Source organism: Oncorhynchus keta, chromosome 30, assembly GCF_023373465.1.
Source record: "Oncorhynchus keta strain PuntledgeMale-10-30-2019 chromosome 30, Oket_V2, whole genome shotgun sequence".
NCBI lineage: Eukaryota > Metazoa > Chordata > Actinopteri > Salmoniformes > Salmonidae > Oncorhynchus > Oncorhynchus keta.
Genome location: NC_068450.1, coordinates 27,406,643 through 27,421,115, shown reverse-complemented (window position 1 = coordinate 27,421,115; position 14,473 = coordinate 27,406,643). Strand labels below are relative to the sequence as shown.

Below are 14,473 nucleotides of genomic sequence, written 5' to 3'. Positions count from 1 at the left end.
GATTACTGCAACTCGCTGTTGGCTGGGCTCCCTGCCTGTGCCATTAAACCCTACAACTCATCCAGAACGCCGCAGCCCGTCTGGTGTTCAACCTTCCCAAGTTCTCTCACGTCACCCCGCTCCTCCGCTCTCTCCACTGGCTTCCAGTTGAAGCTCGCATCCGCTACAAGACCATGGTGCTTGCCTACGGAGCTGTGAGGGGAACGGCACCTCAGTACCTCCAGACTCTGATCAGGCCCTACACCCAAACAAGGGCACTGCGTTCATCCACCTCTGGCCTGCTCGCCTCCCTACCACTGAGGAAGTACAGTTCCCGCTCAGCCCAGTCAAAACTGTTCGCTGCTCTGGCCCCCCAATGGTGGAACCATGTCTCCCTATGGAATACTGTCACTCTAACTCTACATGTCTCCCTATGGAATACTGTCACTCTCTCTAACTCTACATGTCTCAATATGGAATACTGTCACTAACTCTACATGTCTCCCTATGGAATACTGTCACTCTAACTCTACATGTCTCCCTATGGAATACTGTCACTCTCTCTAACTCTACATGTCTCCCTCTGGAATACTGTCACTCTCTAACTCTACATGTCTCCCTATGGAATACTGTCACTCTCTCTAACTATACATGTCTCCCTATGGAATACTGTCACTCTCTAACTCTACATGTCTCCCTATGGAATACTGTCACTCTCTAACTCTACATGTCTCAATATGGAATACTGTCATTCTCTGACTCTACATGTCTCAATATGAAATAATGTCACTCTCTCTAACTCTACATGTCTCAATGTGAAATAATGTCACTCTCTCTAACTCTACATGTCTCCATATGGAATACTGTCACTCTTTCTAACTCTACATGTCTCCCTATGGAATACTGTCACTCTTTCTAACTCTACATGTCTCCCTATGGAATACTGTCACTCTCTCTAACACTACATGTCTCCCTATGGAATACTGTCACTCTCTCTTACTCTACATGTCTCCCTATGTAATACTGTCACTCTCTCTCACTCTACATGTCAACACATCCATAACAAAAGCTCACATATACCTACAGTATGTATACTTTAAAACGTTGAGGGAGAATGAAATAGCAAAAGTGACTCACGTTTAAGTGTTTTGCCCGCACAGCTCTTCATGTATTGACACTGGCTTGGTGACTGACAGTCAATTATGCAGTAGATACATTCTAGTCTGAAGTGAAAGTTGCAAAGCACAGGAGTGCTGAGGGATGATACTTTGCCCAGGTTACCAGACAGACTGAACAGCAGTTCAGCATCAGAGTGTGTTGTTATGCCATAGTCACTGCATGCCATGCTGATAGCTCAACCACCAAGGGACTGGGATCACAATCGACCACTCAGTAGCAGGCTCTCTTTTAACGAGAAAACAATTACTCCATAATACTCTCAGAGCAGGATTATTCAAATTGGGGCTGACTTATTTAGTCTAGTGCAACTAGGTGATAAGGTGCTAAGCACAAGAAAGAACATTATTTGCTTTGGCTAGTGCAGCAGGAGAAAGAGGGAGAGGAGAGCGAGATAGTTAAGCACACTGTTCTGTTCACAAACACACTCCGAGAGAGACAGAGAGAGACAGAGAGAGACAGGGAGAGAGACAGCTCTAGTGAAGAAAGAGAGGGAGAGGGAGAGAAGAGAAAGATAGTAAAGTTCAGACAGACAGACAGACAGACAGTCAGAGGGAGAGAGAGAGCTTTAGTGAAGAAAGAGAGACAGAGAATAGCAATAGCTGTACTAACCTGAGCTGCTGCAGACAGACAGACAGACAGACAGACAGACAGACAGACAGACAGACAGACAGACAGAGGGAGGGAGGGAGGGGAGGGAGCAGGACGTAGGGAGAGACTAACCTCAGCTGGCGGTCCTTGCAGACAGACAGACAGACAGACAGACGGAGGGAGCAGGACGCAGGGAGAAACTAACCTGAGCTGGCGGTCCTTGCAGACAGACAGACAGACAGACGGAGGGAGCAGGACGTAGGGAGAGACTAACCTGAGCTGGCGGTCCTTGCAGACAGACAGACAGACAGACAGACGGAGGGAGGGAGCAGGACGTAGGGAGAGACTAACCTGAGCTGGCGGTCCTTGCAGACAGACAGACAGACAGACAGACAGACAGACAGACAGACAGACAGACAGACAGACAGACAGACGGAGGGAGCAGGACGTAGGGAGAGACTAACCTGAGCTGGCGGTCCTTGCAGACAGACAGACAGAGACAGACAGACAGACAGACAGACGGACAGACGGACGGACGGGACGGACGGAGAGACGGAGACGGAGGGAGGGAGGAGGAGGGAGAGAGGGAGGGAGGGAGGGAGGGAGGGAGGGAGGGAGGGAGGGAGGGAGGGAGCAGGACGTAGGCAGAGACTAACCTGAGCTGGCGGTCCTTGCAGACAGACAGACAGACAGACAGACAGACAGACAGACAGACGGAGGGAGCAGGACGTAGGGAGAGCAGGACTAACCTGAGCTGGCGGTCCTTCAGGACCAGACAGACAGACAGACAGACAGACAGACAGACAGACAGACAGACAGACAGACAGACAGACAGACAGACAGACAGACGAGAGACAGACAGACAGACAGACAGACAGACAGACAGACAGACAGACAGACAGACAGACAGACAGACAGACAGACAGACAGACGGAGGGAGGGAGCAGGACGTAGGGAGAGACTAACCTGAGCTGGCGGTCCTTGCAGACAGCCGTCATGACCAGGAGGTTCCCCAGGACACTCATGAGCATCACCAGGGACAGGAAGCAGATGAGAGCAATGCTCTTCGGCATGCTGTTGCTGTGGTTACGACAGGAGAGGGGACAACCAGTCAGTGAATATATAAAAAATAAGCCAAGATTAATAACTTATTGGAAAGTTGTTTAAATGTGGAATACATAATCCTTCCATTTCTGAATAATACGTAAATGTCAACCGGACAAATTAGTACACATTCTGGGTTACTGGAACGTCATGATACCTGTTACAGGAATAAGTTTGTTTTGACGCTATAGTTTATAGTGAGTTGAAGTTACGTATTTGTTCAGAATTGCAGAGTGTACTGTACATCTTGGTTTTCCAAACCCAGTCCTGGGGCCCCCCCCTGGGTGTACGTTTTGGTTTTTGCCCTAGCACTACACACATGACTCAAATAATCAAAGCTTGATGATGAGTTGGTTATTTGAATCAGCTGTGTAGTTCTAGGGGGAAAACCCTAGCTGAGAGCAGCACAGGTCAGGTGTGTAGTTCTAGGGGGAAAACCCCTAGCTGAGAGCAGCACAGGTCAGGTGTGTAGTTCTAGGGGGAAAACCCCTAGCTGAGAGCAGCACAGGTCAGCTGTGTAGTTCTAGGGGGAAAACCCTAGCTGAGAGCAGCACAGGTCAGCTGTGTAGTTCTAGGGGGAAAACCCCTAGCTGAGAGCAGCACAGGTCAGGTGTGTAGTTCTAGGGGGAAAACCCCTAGCTGAGAGCAGCACAGGTCAGCTGTGTAGTTCTAGGGGAAAACCCCTAGCTGAGAGCAGCACAGGTCAGGTGTGTAGTTCTAGGGGAAAACCCTAGCTGAGAGCAGCACAGGTCAGGTGTGTAGTTCTAGGGGGAAACCCCTAGCTGAGAGCAGCACAGGTCAGGTGTGTAGTGCTCGGGGGAAAACCCTAGCTGAGAGCAGCACAGGTCAGGTGTGTAGTTCTAGGGGGAAAACCCTAGCTGAGAGCAGCACAGGTCAGGTGTGTAGTGCTAGGGGGAAAACCCTAGCTGAGAGCAGCACAGGTCAGGTGTGTAGTTCTAGGGGAAAACCCTAGCTGAGAGCAGCAGAGGTCAGGTGTGTATTTCTAGGGGGAAAACCCTAGCTGAGAGCAGCACAGGTCAGGTGTGTAGTGCTCGGGGGAAAACCCTAGCTGAGAGTAGCACAGGTCAGGTGTGTAGTGCTCGGGGGAAACCCCTAGCTGAGAGCAGCACAGGTCAGGTGTGTAGTTCTAGGGGGAAAACCCTAGCTGAGAGCAGCACAGGTCAGGTGTGTAGTGCTAGGGGGAAAACCCTAGCTGAGAGCAGCACAGGTCAGGTGTGTAGTGCTAGGGGAAAACCCTAGCTGAGAGCAGCACAGGTCAGGTGTGTAGTGCTAGGGGAAAACCCTAGCTGAGAGCAGCACAGGTCAGGTGTGTAGTGCTCAGGGGAAACCCCTAGCTGAGAGCAGCACAGGTCAGGTGTGTAGTGCTAGGGGAAAACCCTAGCTGAGAGCAGCACAGGTCAGGTGTGTAGTTCTAGGGGAAAACCCTAGCTGAGAGCAGCACAGGTCAGGTGTGTAGTTCTAGGGGGAAAACCCTAGCTGAGAGCAGCACAGGTCAGGTGTGTAGTTCTAGGGGGAAAACCCTAGCTGAGAGCAGCACAGGTCAGGTGTGTAGTTCTAGGGGGAAAACCCTAGCTGAGAGCAGCACAGGTCAGGTGTGTAGTGCTAGGGGAAAACCCTAGCTGAGAGCAGCACAGATCAGGTGTGTAGTGCTAAAACCCTAGGGAAAACCCTAGCTGAGAGCAGCACAGGTCAGGTGTGTAGTGCTAGGGGAAAACCCTAGCTGAGAGCAGCACAGGTCAGGTGTGTAGTGCTAGGGGAAAACCCTAGCTGAGAGCAGCACAGGTCAGGTGTGTAGTGCTAGGGGGAAAACCCTAGCTGAGAGCAGCACAGGTCAGGTGTGTAGTGCTAGGGGAAAACCCTAGCTGAGAGCAGCACAGGTCAGGTGTGTAGTGCTAGGGGGAAAACCCTAGCTGAGAGCAGCACAAGTCAGGTGTGTAGTTCTAGGGGGAAAACCCTAGCTGAGAGCAGCACAGGTCAGGTGTGTAGTGCTAGGGGGAAAACCCTAGCTGAGAGCAGCACAGGTCAGGTGTGTAGTGCTAGGGGAAAACCCTAGCTGAGAGCAGCACAGGTCAGGTGTGTAGTGCTAGGGGGAAAACCCTAGCTGAGAGCAGCACAGGTCAGGTGTGTCATTCTAGGGGGAAAACCCTAGCTGAGAGCAGCACAGGTCAGGTGTGTCATTCTAGGGGGAAAACCCGAGCTGAGAGCAGCACAGGTCAGGTGTGTAGTTCTAGGGGGAAAACCCTAGCTGAGAGCAGCACAGGTCAGGTGTATAGTGCTAAGAGGAAAACCATAGCTGAGAGCAGCACAGGTCAACTGTGTAGTGCTAGGAGAAAAAACTACAACTGGTTATGTCACCATTGTCCCCATGGTAACATGACAGTGTGGGCAGGCATTGTCCAGAAAACTCTGCCAGAATCCAGGCTAATTTGTCATGTATGTAATACAAGGTAAGTAGCTGTCACGAAAATGATTTAAATCCCTCAAAATGATTTGTATGCTTGTGAATGTTTGACAATTGTAATACATTACTGTAATCCCTTGACGTTTGTGGTTTTCACACTCCAGTTTTTACAATCTACAGTATTCACACAAGACGTCACTACTACAGTAGTTACTCCTGGTAGCTTATACAGAAAATAGTAGAATACATGTATCAACCCAGCTGTACAATATTTAAAATGGTTCCGGTATCAGTTTCAGATCAATCTTATTTGCTGCCTTCATTTTTGCCATTATGTTCTGTCGCTTTACCTCGATTTACCTCAAATTTAAAAGTACCTCACTTAAGAATTTGTCTCTCACCAAATTGTTAATGTAGCTACTTCCCAAATAGGAATGCCCACAGCATTACAAAAACTTTTGAAGGAAATGTATTACTGAACAAAAATATTAAATCAACAAGTAAAGTGTTGGTCCCATGTTTCATGAGCTGAAATAAAAGATCCCAGAAATGTTCCATATGCACAAAAAGCTTATTTCTCAAAAAATTGTTGTGCACAAGTTTGTTTACATTCCTGTTAGTAAAACTATTGCTCCTTTTCCAAGATAATCCTTCCACCTGACAGGTGTGGCGTATCGAGAAGCTGATTAAACAGCATGATCATTGCACAGGTGCAGCTTGTGCTGGGCACAATAAAAGGCCACTCTAAAATGTGCAGTTTTGTCACATAACACAATACCACCGATGTCTCAAGTTTTGAGGGAACATGCAATTGGCATGCTGACTGCAGGAATGTCCACCAGAGCTGTTGCCAGAGAATTTGTTCATTTCTATACCATTAGCCACCTCCAACATCGTTTTAGAGAATTTGGCAGTACGTCCAACCGGCCTCACAACCGCAGACCAAGTGTAACCACGCCAGCCCAGGACCTCCACATCCGGCTTCTTCACCTGCAGGATTGCCTGAGACCAGCCACTAGGACAGCTGATGAAACTGAGGAGTATTTCTGTCTGTAATAAAGCCCTTTTTTGGGCTAATTCTGATTGGCTGAGTCTGGCTCCCAAGTGGGTGGGCCTTTGACCTCCCAGGCCCACCCATGGCTGCGCCCATGCCCAGTCATGTGAAATCCATAGATTAGGGCATAATTTATTTATTTCAATTGACTGATTTCCTGATATGAACTGTAACTCCTTGAAATTGTTGAAATTGTCACGTTTATATGTTTTGTTCAGTATCATTTCTCTGAGATGTAGCATCCCTTTGACGTCAGCTTATACGAGGATGTTTTAATCAGAAACATTGTCAATCCAGTTCCTCCAGCATTGCAACAACACCCACTAGGTCTAGAGGTGGGGAAAGATGTCAACTCAACATGAAACAAACTTCATATAGGATTTGTTGTCAAAATGTCTTCCACCTCTTCCTGATGACAATTTACTTTCACGTACATTATCGCATTATTCTAACGTCTAGTTGATGATGAAAGCAGACAAATTATACTGCCTTTCTTGATAGCTTTTTCATCTATCCTCTAACAAATCCTAGTATTGTTTAGTACGTGTTTGATTTCCATTTTAAAATGTACTTCTCATATTCGAACCGCAACTAATATGACGCCACACTCTTAGAAAAAAGGGTTCCAAAAGGGTCATTCGGCTGTCCCCATAGGAGAACCCTTATGGGTTCCAGGTAGAACCATTTTGGGTTCCATGTAGAACCCTCTGTGAAAGGTGTTCTACATGGAACCCAAAAGAGTTCTACATGGAACCAAAAAAGGATTATGTAAAAGGTTCTCCTATTGGGTCAGCAGGAATAACCCTTTTAGGTTCTAAAAGGCACCTTTTTTCTAAGAGTACATGAAGGAAGTCCTATGGTACAAAGGTCCTACCCAAACCCCCTCAGATGAACTCAGATTGAAGCCTGTGAATATCAAGCCTTCTTAACGTGATGCAGCTACACGTGTGTGATGATGACAACTGAAACAGTTGACCCTCAACCCTACAATTGAGCTATACGTAACAGGCAATCAGTCAGCAACAGGCACAATCAAAGTTCCAACTCCAGGACAGAGGACCCAAGGCTCAATGACCACACCAGCCCAGTAGTTTAAACTTCTACAAGACTAGAAATGTCACATGACAGCACTCTCCATATATATATATATATATATATATATATATATATATATATATATATATATATATATATATATATATATATATATATATATATATATAAATATGAAGTGTTCTTTGATTTATGTAAAAGCTTAAAGGCAGACATGCTCGGGTGATTGGATGTTCATCACGGTGGACTTTAAATCTAAGACAATCTCAAAAGCTCTCAAGTTTTAAAACCAGAATCTAACTCTGAATGACTTGTTAACCCACATTCTGTTCTCACACTACGGACATGTGCAAGTGGGTACCCTGTCACAATCAACCGCAATATGGTACTTTGCATATTTCTTTCTTATTATCACACCTAAGCCAGAGGCGTTATAAAAATTCATGGGGAAATGATTTGGTTTATATTATCAAACCACAAATAGCCCCTTGGCCTCGCTGATGTCCTTGATTTAAATGGTTCATTATAAACAAAAACTGTCGGGGCTTGAAAATTGAATTAGTGCTCCCTTTCAGTGGGAGTGTCCTTGCGACCTACTATGTAGACCTCTACTGCAGGGCAAAGTGTCTGTCTATCGGTCTGTCTGCTCCAAATATTCACTCACTCACTACTACAATCAACCCTGACCATGCTAATGTTCTACTGGTGTGACATGGAGAAATGGAGGGCAGTGGGTCCAGTGCACCTGTTTTTATCTCAGTATCAAATCATTTCTGGGTAACAATTACGTACCCTACTGTGATTGTTTTGAATTAAAATGGTCGAATAGAAACAAAGATATATTTTTAGCAAAGAACAATCTCTAAAGCAAGAATGCTGCTAGGACTGTCTGGGAGTGGTCTGAGTGGAGAAACTGAAAACTAGCAGATCCGTTTGGAACTTTCTTTCTTAATTGGTGATGTCACCAGGCAGGGCAAAACTCTATTCCACCAAAACAGGCTCTTTTCAAACAGCTCTTACACTAGAAGGGCATTATCACCAATATCCCAATTTCACGATATTATTCCAACCTTATAGTGTGAAAGAAAAATGGGAAAAACAGGTTTTTAACAGCACTGTACCTTTAAGCTAAAAGCTGTGAAGTAAAAGTGAATTTAAGCAGAGTTGTGTAGTTTGACAGAGAAATAACTGAAATATAACTGAAGTCAATGAATCAAAGGCTCAGTCCTTGTTTCAACATGAACCAACCATAGAAACTGTTAGACAAACTATCAGACGGAATCACTACCCTGTTTACTCATACAGAGAGATTTCTCACAACCTGTCAGGAACAATTTATGTCAACGCTAGCTAGGGTGAGAAAATAATTTAAAATAATATAAACCCAACTATATTCCTCTAAAACACACCAAATAATGTTTTGTCTATTTTCAGGAGTGTTGCTATCTGTACAACTCAATATATACAACTCAATAAATGAATGAATATGTTTATGAGAAACATCAATCTAGGTGGTCACAGACATTGACAGACAAAAACACAAGGGTGATCTTGCATTTACAATCGTGTTGTTTATAGCTATAGTCAATCATAGTTTGACTTAATCCGTCATTTTTGAAACACGTCATTTTTTGTAAAGATTTGGTTGAAAGTGCACCCAGGCTGTGATTTGAAGTTACGTTGCCCCAGGCAGCAACCTATGTTCATTTATTCCCAATGATTATTTTCTTTTCAAAGACATAGCCTTTCTGCGAGACCCCTTCTGCTTGCATTTGCCTCTTGTGGCACATTTATGTTCACACATTTAAGTGATGGAGAATGCTTCAGACAAGTGTAATTCTAATTTCCTACTGTTACTCGTCCTACTCGTGAAAACCAAGTTTTCAAGCAAAAATTGTTTAGGAGGGGGGAAAATAAATTAATGCATGAAATAGAATTTGGTAGAAACATTTTAAATGTCAAGTACACCAGAGAAAACATATCAAAATGCATGGTTCAGACTTCGGAGAGGTATATTGCTAAGCAGTTTTCTAGTTAAGTGATAATGCCCGAGAAGGCAGTGTTTGGAGGATTGGCATTGTTATATTATTATTATGTTGGCAATCCGTGCCAATATATCCTCCAAACATCGGCTTCGAAGGCATATTCAAATAATGATTGACATATTTTCATTAATAACTTTATTTTGATTAATTTACTCTTACTATTTCATCCTTCCACAAGATATAGTGCCGACACAAATCTAGGGTTGCTAGAGACGCGACCCAGTTGTTCAGTCTTTTTGTTCTGTGTCTATAGACGCAACCCAGTCGTTCGTTATAAATGTTCCATTGCCATGCTGGCTGGCTACGTTTTTATCCCTGCTTGCTAGCTAGTCAACTACGGCTAATTTACAGTCACGTCAAAAAAGCAGCCAGATAAAACAGCAAAGTAGCTGCTATTGCATTTGTTGAAGCTGTTTTCTCGTGACATTTATTTGGATACATCCTTAACAATGAGCTAATGAGGCACAATATCCCCTGGCATAGAAAATGTGTTCACTCGTCTGGACACTGTTGTTCAGAGGAGCTAGCCAACAACACAGCTACAGTAACACAATCACTTCAACCTAAAGCTGGAAAGACTGTAAATTAGCTGTGTTTTGTTTTTATCTCCGCACAAATCTCTGCTGTTGAAAACAAAATGTTTGTCTAAGAGAAATGTGAGATCATGTCTCGATGCTTTTTATAGTGGAGATCAAGTTTACATCTTCCCTGTCTGGGCTGATAAGACAGTGGATTGTGTAGTCAGATGGTAAGTAAATAGGCATTTTAACGTCAAACTTAAATGAGAGATTCAGTCAAACACAGTGTCGATTTGCTTAGTGTTATGTTTGTAAATGTCTAGTTTGAAAGAGACACCTTGTTTATTATATATTTATTTTTTCCCACACCAGATATATATATATATATATTTTTTTTTTTTCACTTTTATTTAACCAGGTAGGCTAGTTGAGAACAAGTTCTCATTTACAACTGAGACCTGGCCAAGATAAAGCAAAGGAGTGTCAACAGACAACAACACAGAGTTACACATGGAGTAAACAATAAACAAGTCAATAACACAGTAGAAAAATAAATGTAAAAAAAAGTCTATATACATTGTGTGCAAAAGGCATGAGGAGGTAGGCAAATAATTACAATTTAGCAGATTAAAACTGGAGTGATAAATGATCAGATGGTCATGTGCAGGTAGATATACTGGTGTGCAAAAGAACAGAAAAGTAAATAAATAAAAACAATATGGGGATGAGGTAGGTAAATTGGGTGGGCTATTTACCGATGGACTATGTACAGCTTCAGCGATCGGTTAGCTGCTCAGATAGCAGATTTTTAAAGTTGTTGAGGGAGATAAAAGTATCCAACTTCAACGATTTTTGCAATTCGTTCCAGTCACAGGCAGCAGAGAACTGGAAGGAAAGGCGTATAAACATACACATAGGAACAATAACTCTCAGACATCCACAAACAACAACTACATCTCCTGTGCCCATCCCTTGTGCTGCATCATTGTTTGCCACCTGGCCTTAAATTGTACAAATGAGTTTTTCCCATTCACTCATGCTATTTCAATATCTCAATAATAAATCAGTCTTTTTTTTTCATCGTGTTAATGATGGCAGATTCATTTCCTAGTATTTACAATACGTTTTTAAGATGAGTGATGAGAAGAGAATTGTCCAGCCCATTGGTATCTCACGACACCCCCATATGACATGTCTTGAAATATGCAGACAGACGGATTACATGTGAGTTTACATTGGAATACTTCTGAAAGATAACTTTCTAGGTCCACCCATAACTTTTGGACTTCATGACATTCCCAGAAGCATGAATTATTGAGTCATTATTAGTTTTACACTTAAGACACGACTCTGCTGTTGTGCTGTAGAATGTGTGATTTGTGTCTCTTGTATAATACATTCTATGCATTAGTTTATGCTGGATTAAGCATACTTATTTGTTAACTGTAACTTCGTTAGTTATGTTCCAACATTCCCTCCATTTTGTGACAACATCAGTTCTTTTCGTTTCCAATAGTTTATATATTTTTTTCTAACAGATTGTCAGATGGATATGCTCTCTGCAAGGTTTTGTATATCTTCCCTATCATATGAACATATTTTTCCTGACTCAAATAATGTGTCCTGGACAGGACCCTATTCCATATGTAGTGCACTACAGTACCTTTGACCAGGGCATGGGCTTTGGGCAAAACTAGTGCACTGGAATAGGGTGCCATTTGGGATGCATCCACATTTGATTCATATTTCCTAGTACAGACCCACCAAAAGGACACAGGACAAGACCATAGACATTCCATAATGTTCCATTCTTTTAACTTGTGCTCGTCTTAAATGTAAATGTAATGTAAATGCTCGTCCTCTTTTCTGGAAAGACAGTTGACAAAGATCCAATTCAAGTCACAGGGATCTGGCCCCCAAACTGCCACATGAAATGGCACAGCAGAGGCTATGTGACAAGGCTGTCTTCCCCTCTGCAAAGTGTGTCAGGCATGCTGGTGAAAACTAATGAACTGTGACTGAGATAATCAACCTCTTGTACTTCATCATGCCAGACACTGGCTAGCCATCTCACAGACAGACTGGTAGATAAGCTACATCAGATCTCTACTTTCTGTGAAGAGAATGTGACTGACTGACTGCAATAAGATGTGTGTTGTGATGAGAAAACTTTGGCAATTCTGTCTAAAGAAGTACAAATGAGTATTTCACTTTATAAGGCAAATAACAAATAATGCAAATGCTTTTGAAAGAAAGACAGACATTTAAATGTTGAGCATAATTCAAGGAACATAATCATTTCAGCCACATGATTTATAAGAAAATACTTTCATCATGAGTAAAACTTCCATCATTCAGTGTAACTAAATTCAGGTCAATTGAGCTGAACTCCACCAATCATATATGACGGATTCTTAGGAACACATTGATTTCCTTGCCATTATCAACCATTTATTTGCCTCCTGTTGGCAGCGTAGCATGTAATGGAAAAGAAATCTGTAAATGGCTTGCACCTGGGATGGGATTTCATTGCTCCTCATTTCAACTGTCTATGAATGTGCCAGTCCCAGTGGACAAAAGGTCCTTTAGGGTGGAACTAAATTAGCGCTGATGCTGAAAAGACGATTGACACACTTTTAAATGGAATGATTTGTTATTTCAAGCCTTCCATTCTCTGTCTTGCATTCAGACGTAGCCAAGCCTACGATACCACGTTATTCCCTTACACACCAACAGTATAGTCACTGCACACAGTCAATTTGTTCACATTACTGTGTGAAATAAACATGCATGCTTCACATTGTTGAGGTTTTGCCAAACATTTCAGCAATGTGTCAAAATCCACATTACATTATCTCCGCTGTAATCATTATAAATGATAATAATGATGATGGTGATGATTATGATTGACATTGATGATGATCACCATTCCTCAGCGATGTCATCCAGTGTTGTCAGTATCAGCAGTGAAAGCAGCAGCATGCAGGGGAGTAGGGCTTTACAAGATCACACTGGACAGCAGAATATGGCAGTTTGTATACAGTGTCAGTGATACATTCTTTTGTCACTTCAATGCTTGACATTCTTGTGAAATCACATCTATGTTGACCATCACCATAAACCAGTATGAGTTGCCTAGCAACATTGCATGTTCGACATGGTGAATCGCAAGGCTACACTCTTAAAAAATAAGGGTTCTTCATTTGTCACCCATAGGAGAACCCTTTCTGGTTCCAGGTAGAACCCTTTGGTGGTGAAAAAGTTTCTACTTAGAACCTTTAAGTGGTGAAAGGGTTGCACTTGGAACCAACCTTTTTTTATATTCAGATGGTTCTCCTATGGTGACAATTGAATAACCCTTTGTGGTTCTAAGTACCACCTTCTGTACTTTACTACCCATACAATGTCTACAGGGACGACCCATACAAATTCTGCCTCTATTCCTGGCCTATATGGTACGCAGTCTGTCTACAGGGACTATCCATACACATTCTGCCTCTATTCCTGGCCTATATGGTACACAGTCTGTCTACAGGGACTATCCATACACATTCTGCCTCTATTCCTGGCCTATATGGTACGCAGTCTTTCTACAGGGACTATCCATACACATTCTGCCTCTATTCCTGGCCTATATGGTACGCAGTCTGTCTACAGGGACTATCCATACACATTCTGCCTCTATTCCTGGCCTATATGGTACGCAGTCTGTCTACAGGGACTATCCATACACATTCTGCCTCTATTCAAATCAAATCAAATTTTATTTGTCACATACACATGGTTAGCAGATGTTAATGCGAGTGTAGCGAAATGCTTGTGCTTCTAGTTCCGACAATGCAGTGATAACCAACAAGTAATCTAACTAACAATTCCAAAACTACTGTCTTATACACAGTGTAAGGGGATAAGGAATATGTACATAAGGATATATGAATGAGTGATGGTACAGAGCAGCATACAGTAGATGGTATCGAGTACAGTATATACATATGAGATGAGTATGTAGACAAAGTAAACAAAGTGGCATAGTTAAAGTGGCTAGTGATACATGTATTACATAAGGATGCAGTAGATGATATAGAGTACAGTATATACATATGAGATGAGTATGTAGACAAAGTAAACAAAATGGCATAGTTAAAGTGGCTAGTGATACATGTATTACATAAGGATGCAGTCGATGATGTAGAGTACAGTATATACGTATGCATATGAGATGAATAATGTAGGGTAAGTAACATTATATAAGGTAGCATTGTTTAAAGTGGCTAGTGATATATTTACATCATTTCCCATCAATTCCCATTATTAAAGTGGCTGGAGTTGGGTCAGTGTCAATGACAGTGTGTTGGCAGCAGCCACTCAATGTTAGTGGTGGCTGTTTAACAGTCTGATAGCCTTGAGATAGAAGCTGTTTTTCAGTCTCTCGGTCCCAGCTTTGATGCACCTGTACTGACCTCACCTTCTGGATGATAGCGGGGTGAACAGGCAGTGGTTCGGGTGGTTGATGTCCTTGATGATCTTTATG

General features: G+C 43.0%; 1 protein-coding gene across 4 annotated transcripts in view; it reads right to left on the bottom strand.

Annotated features, from left to right (window-relative positions):
* htr4 (5-hydroxytryptamine receptor 4) overlaps positions 1-14,473 on the bottom strand; it is a 137,811-nt gene that overhangs the window by 70,150 nt on the left and 53,188 nt on the right. For all 4 annotated transcript variants that reach the window (XM_052488093.1, XM_052488094.1, XM_052488092.1 and 1 more), the window contains one exon: positions 2,713-2,826. In XM_052488093.1, coding sequence (XP_052344053.1) covers positions 2,713-2,826 — 114 coding nt within the window. The remainder of the gene's footprint in view (positions 1-2,712; positions 2,827-14,473) is intronic.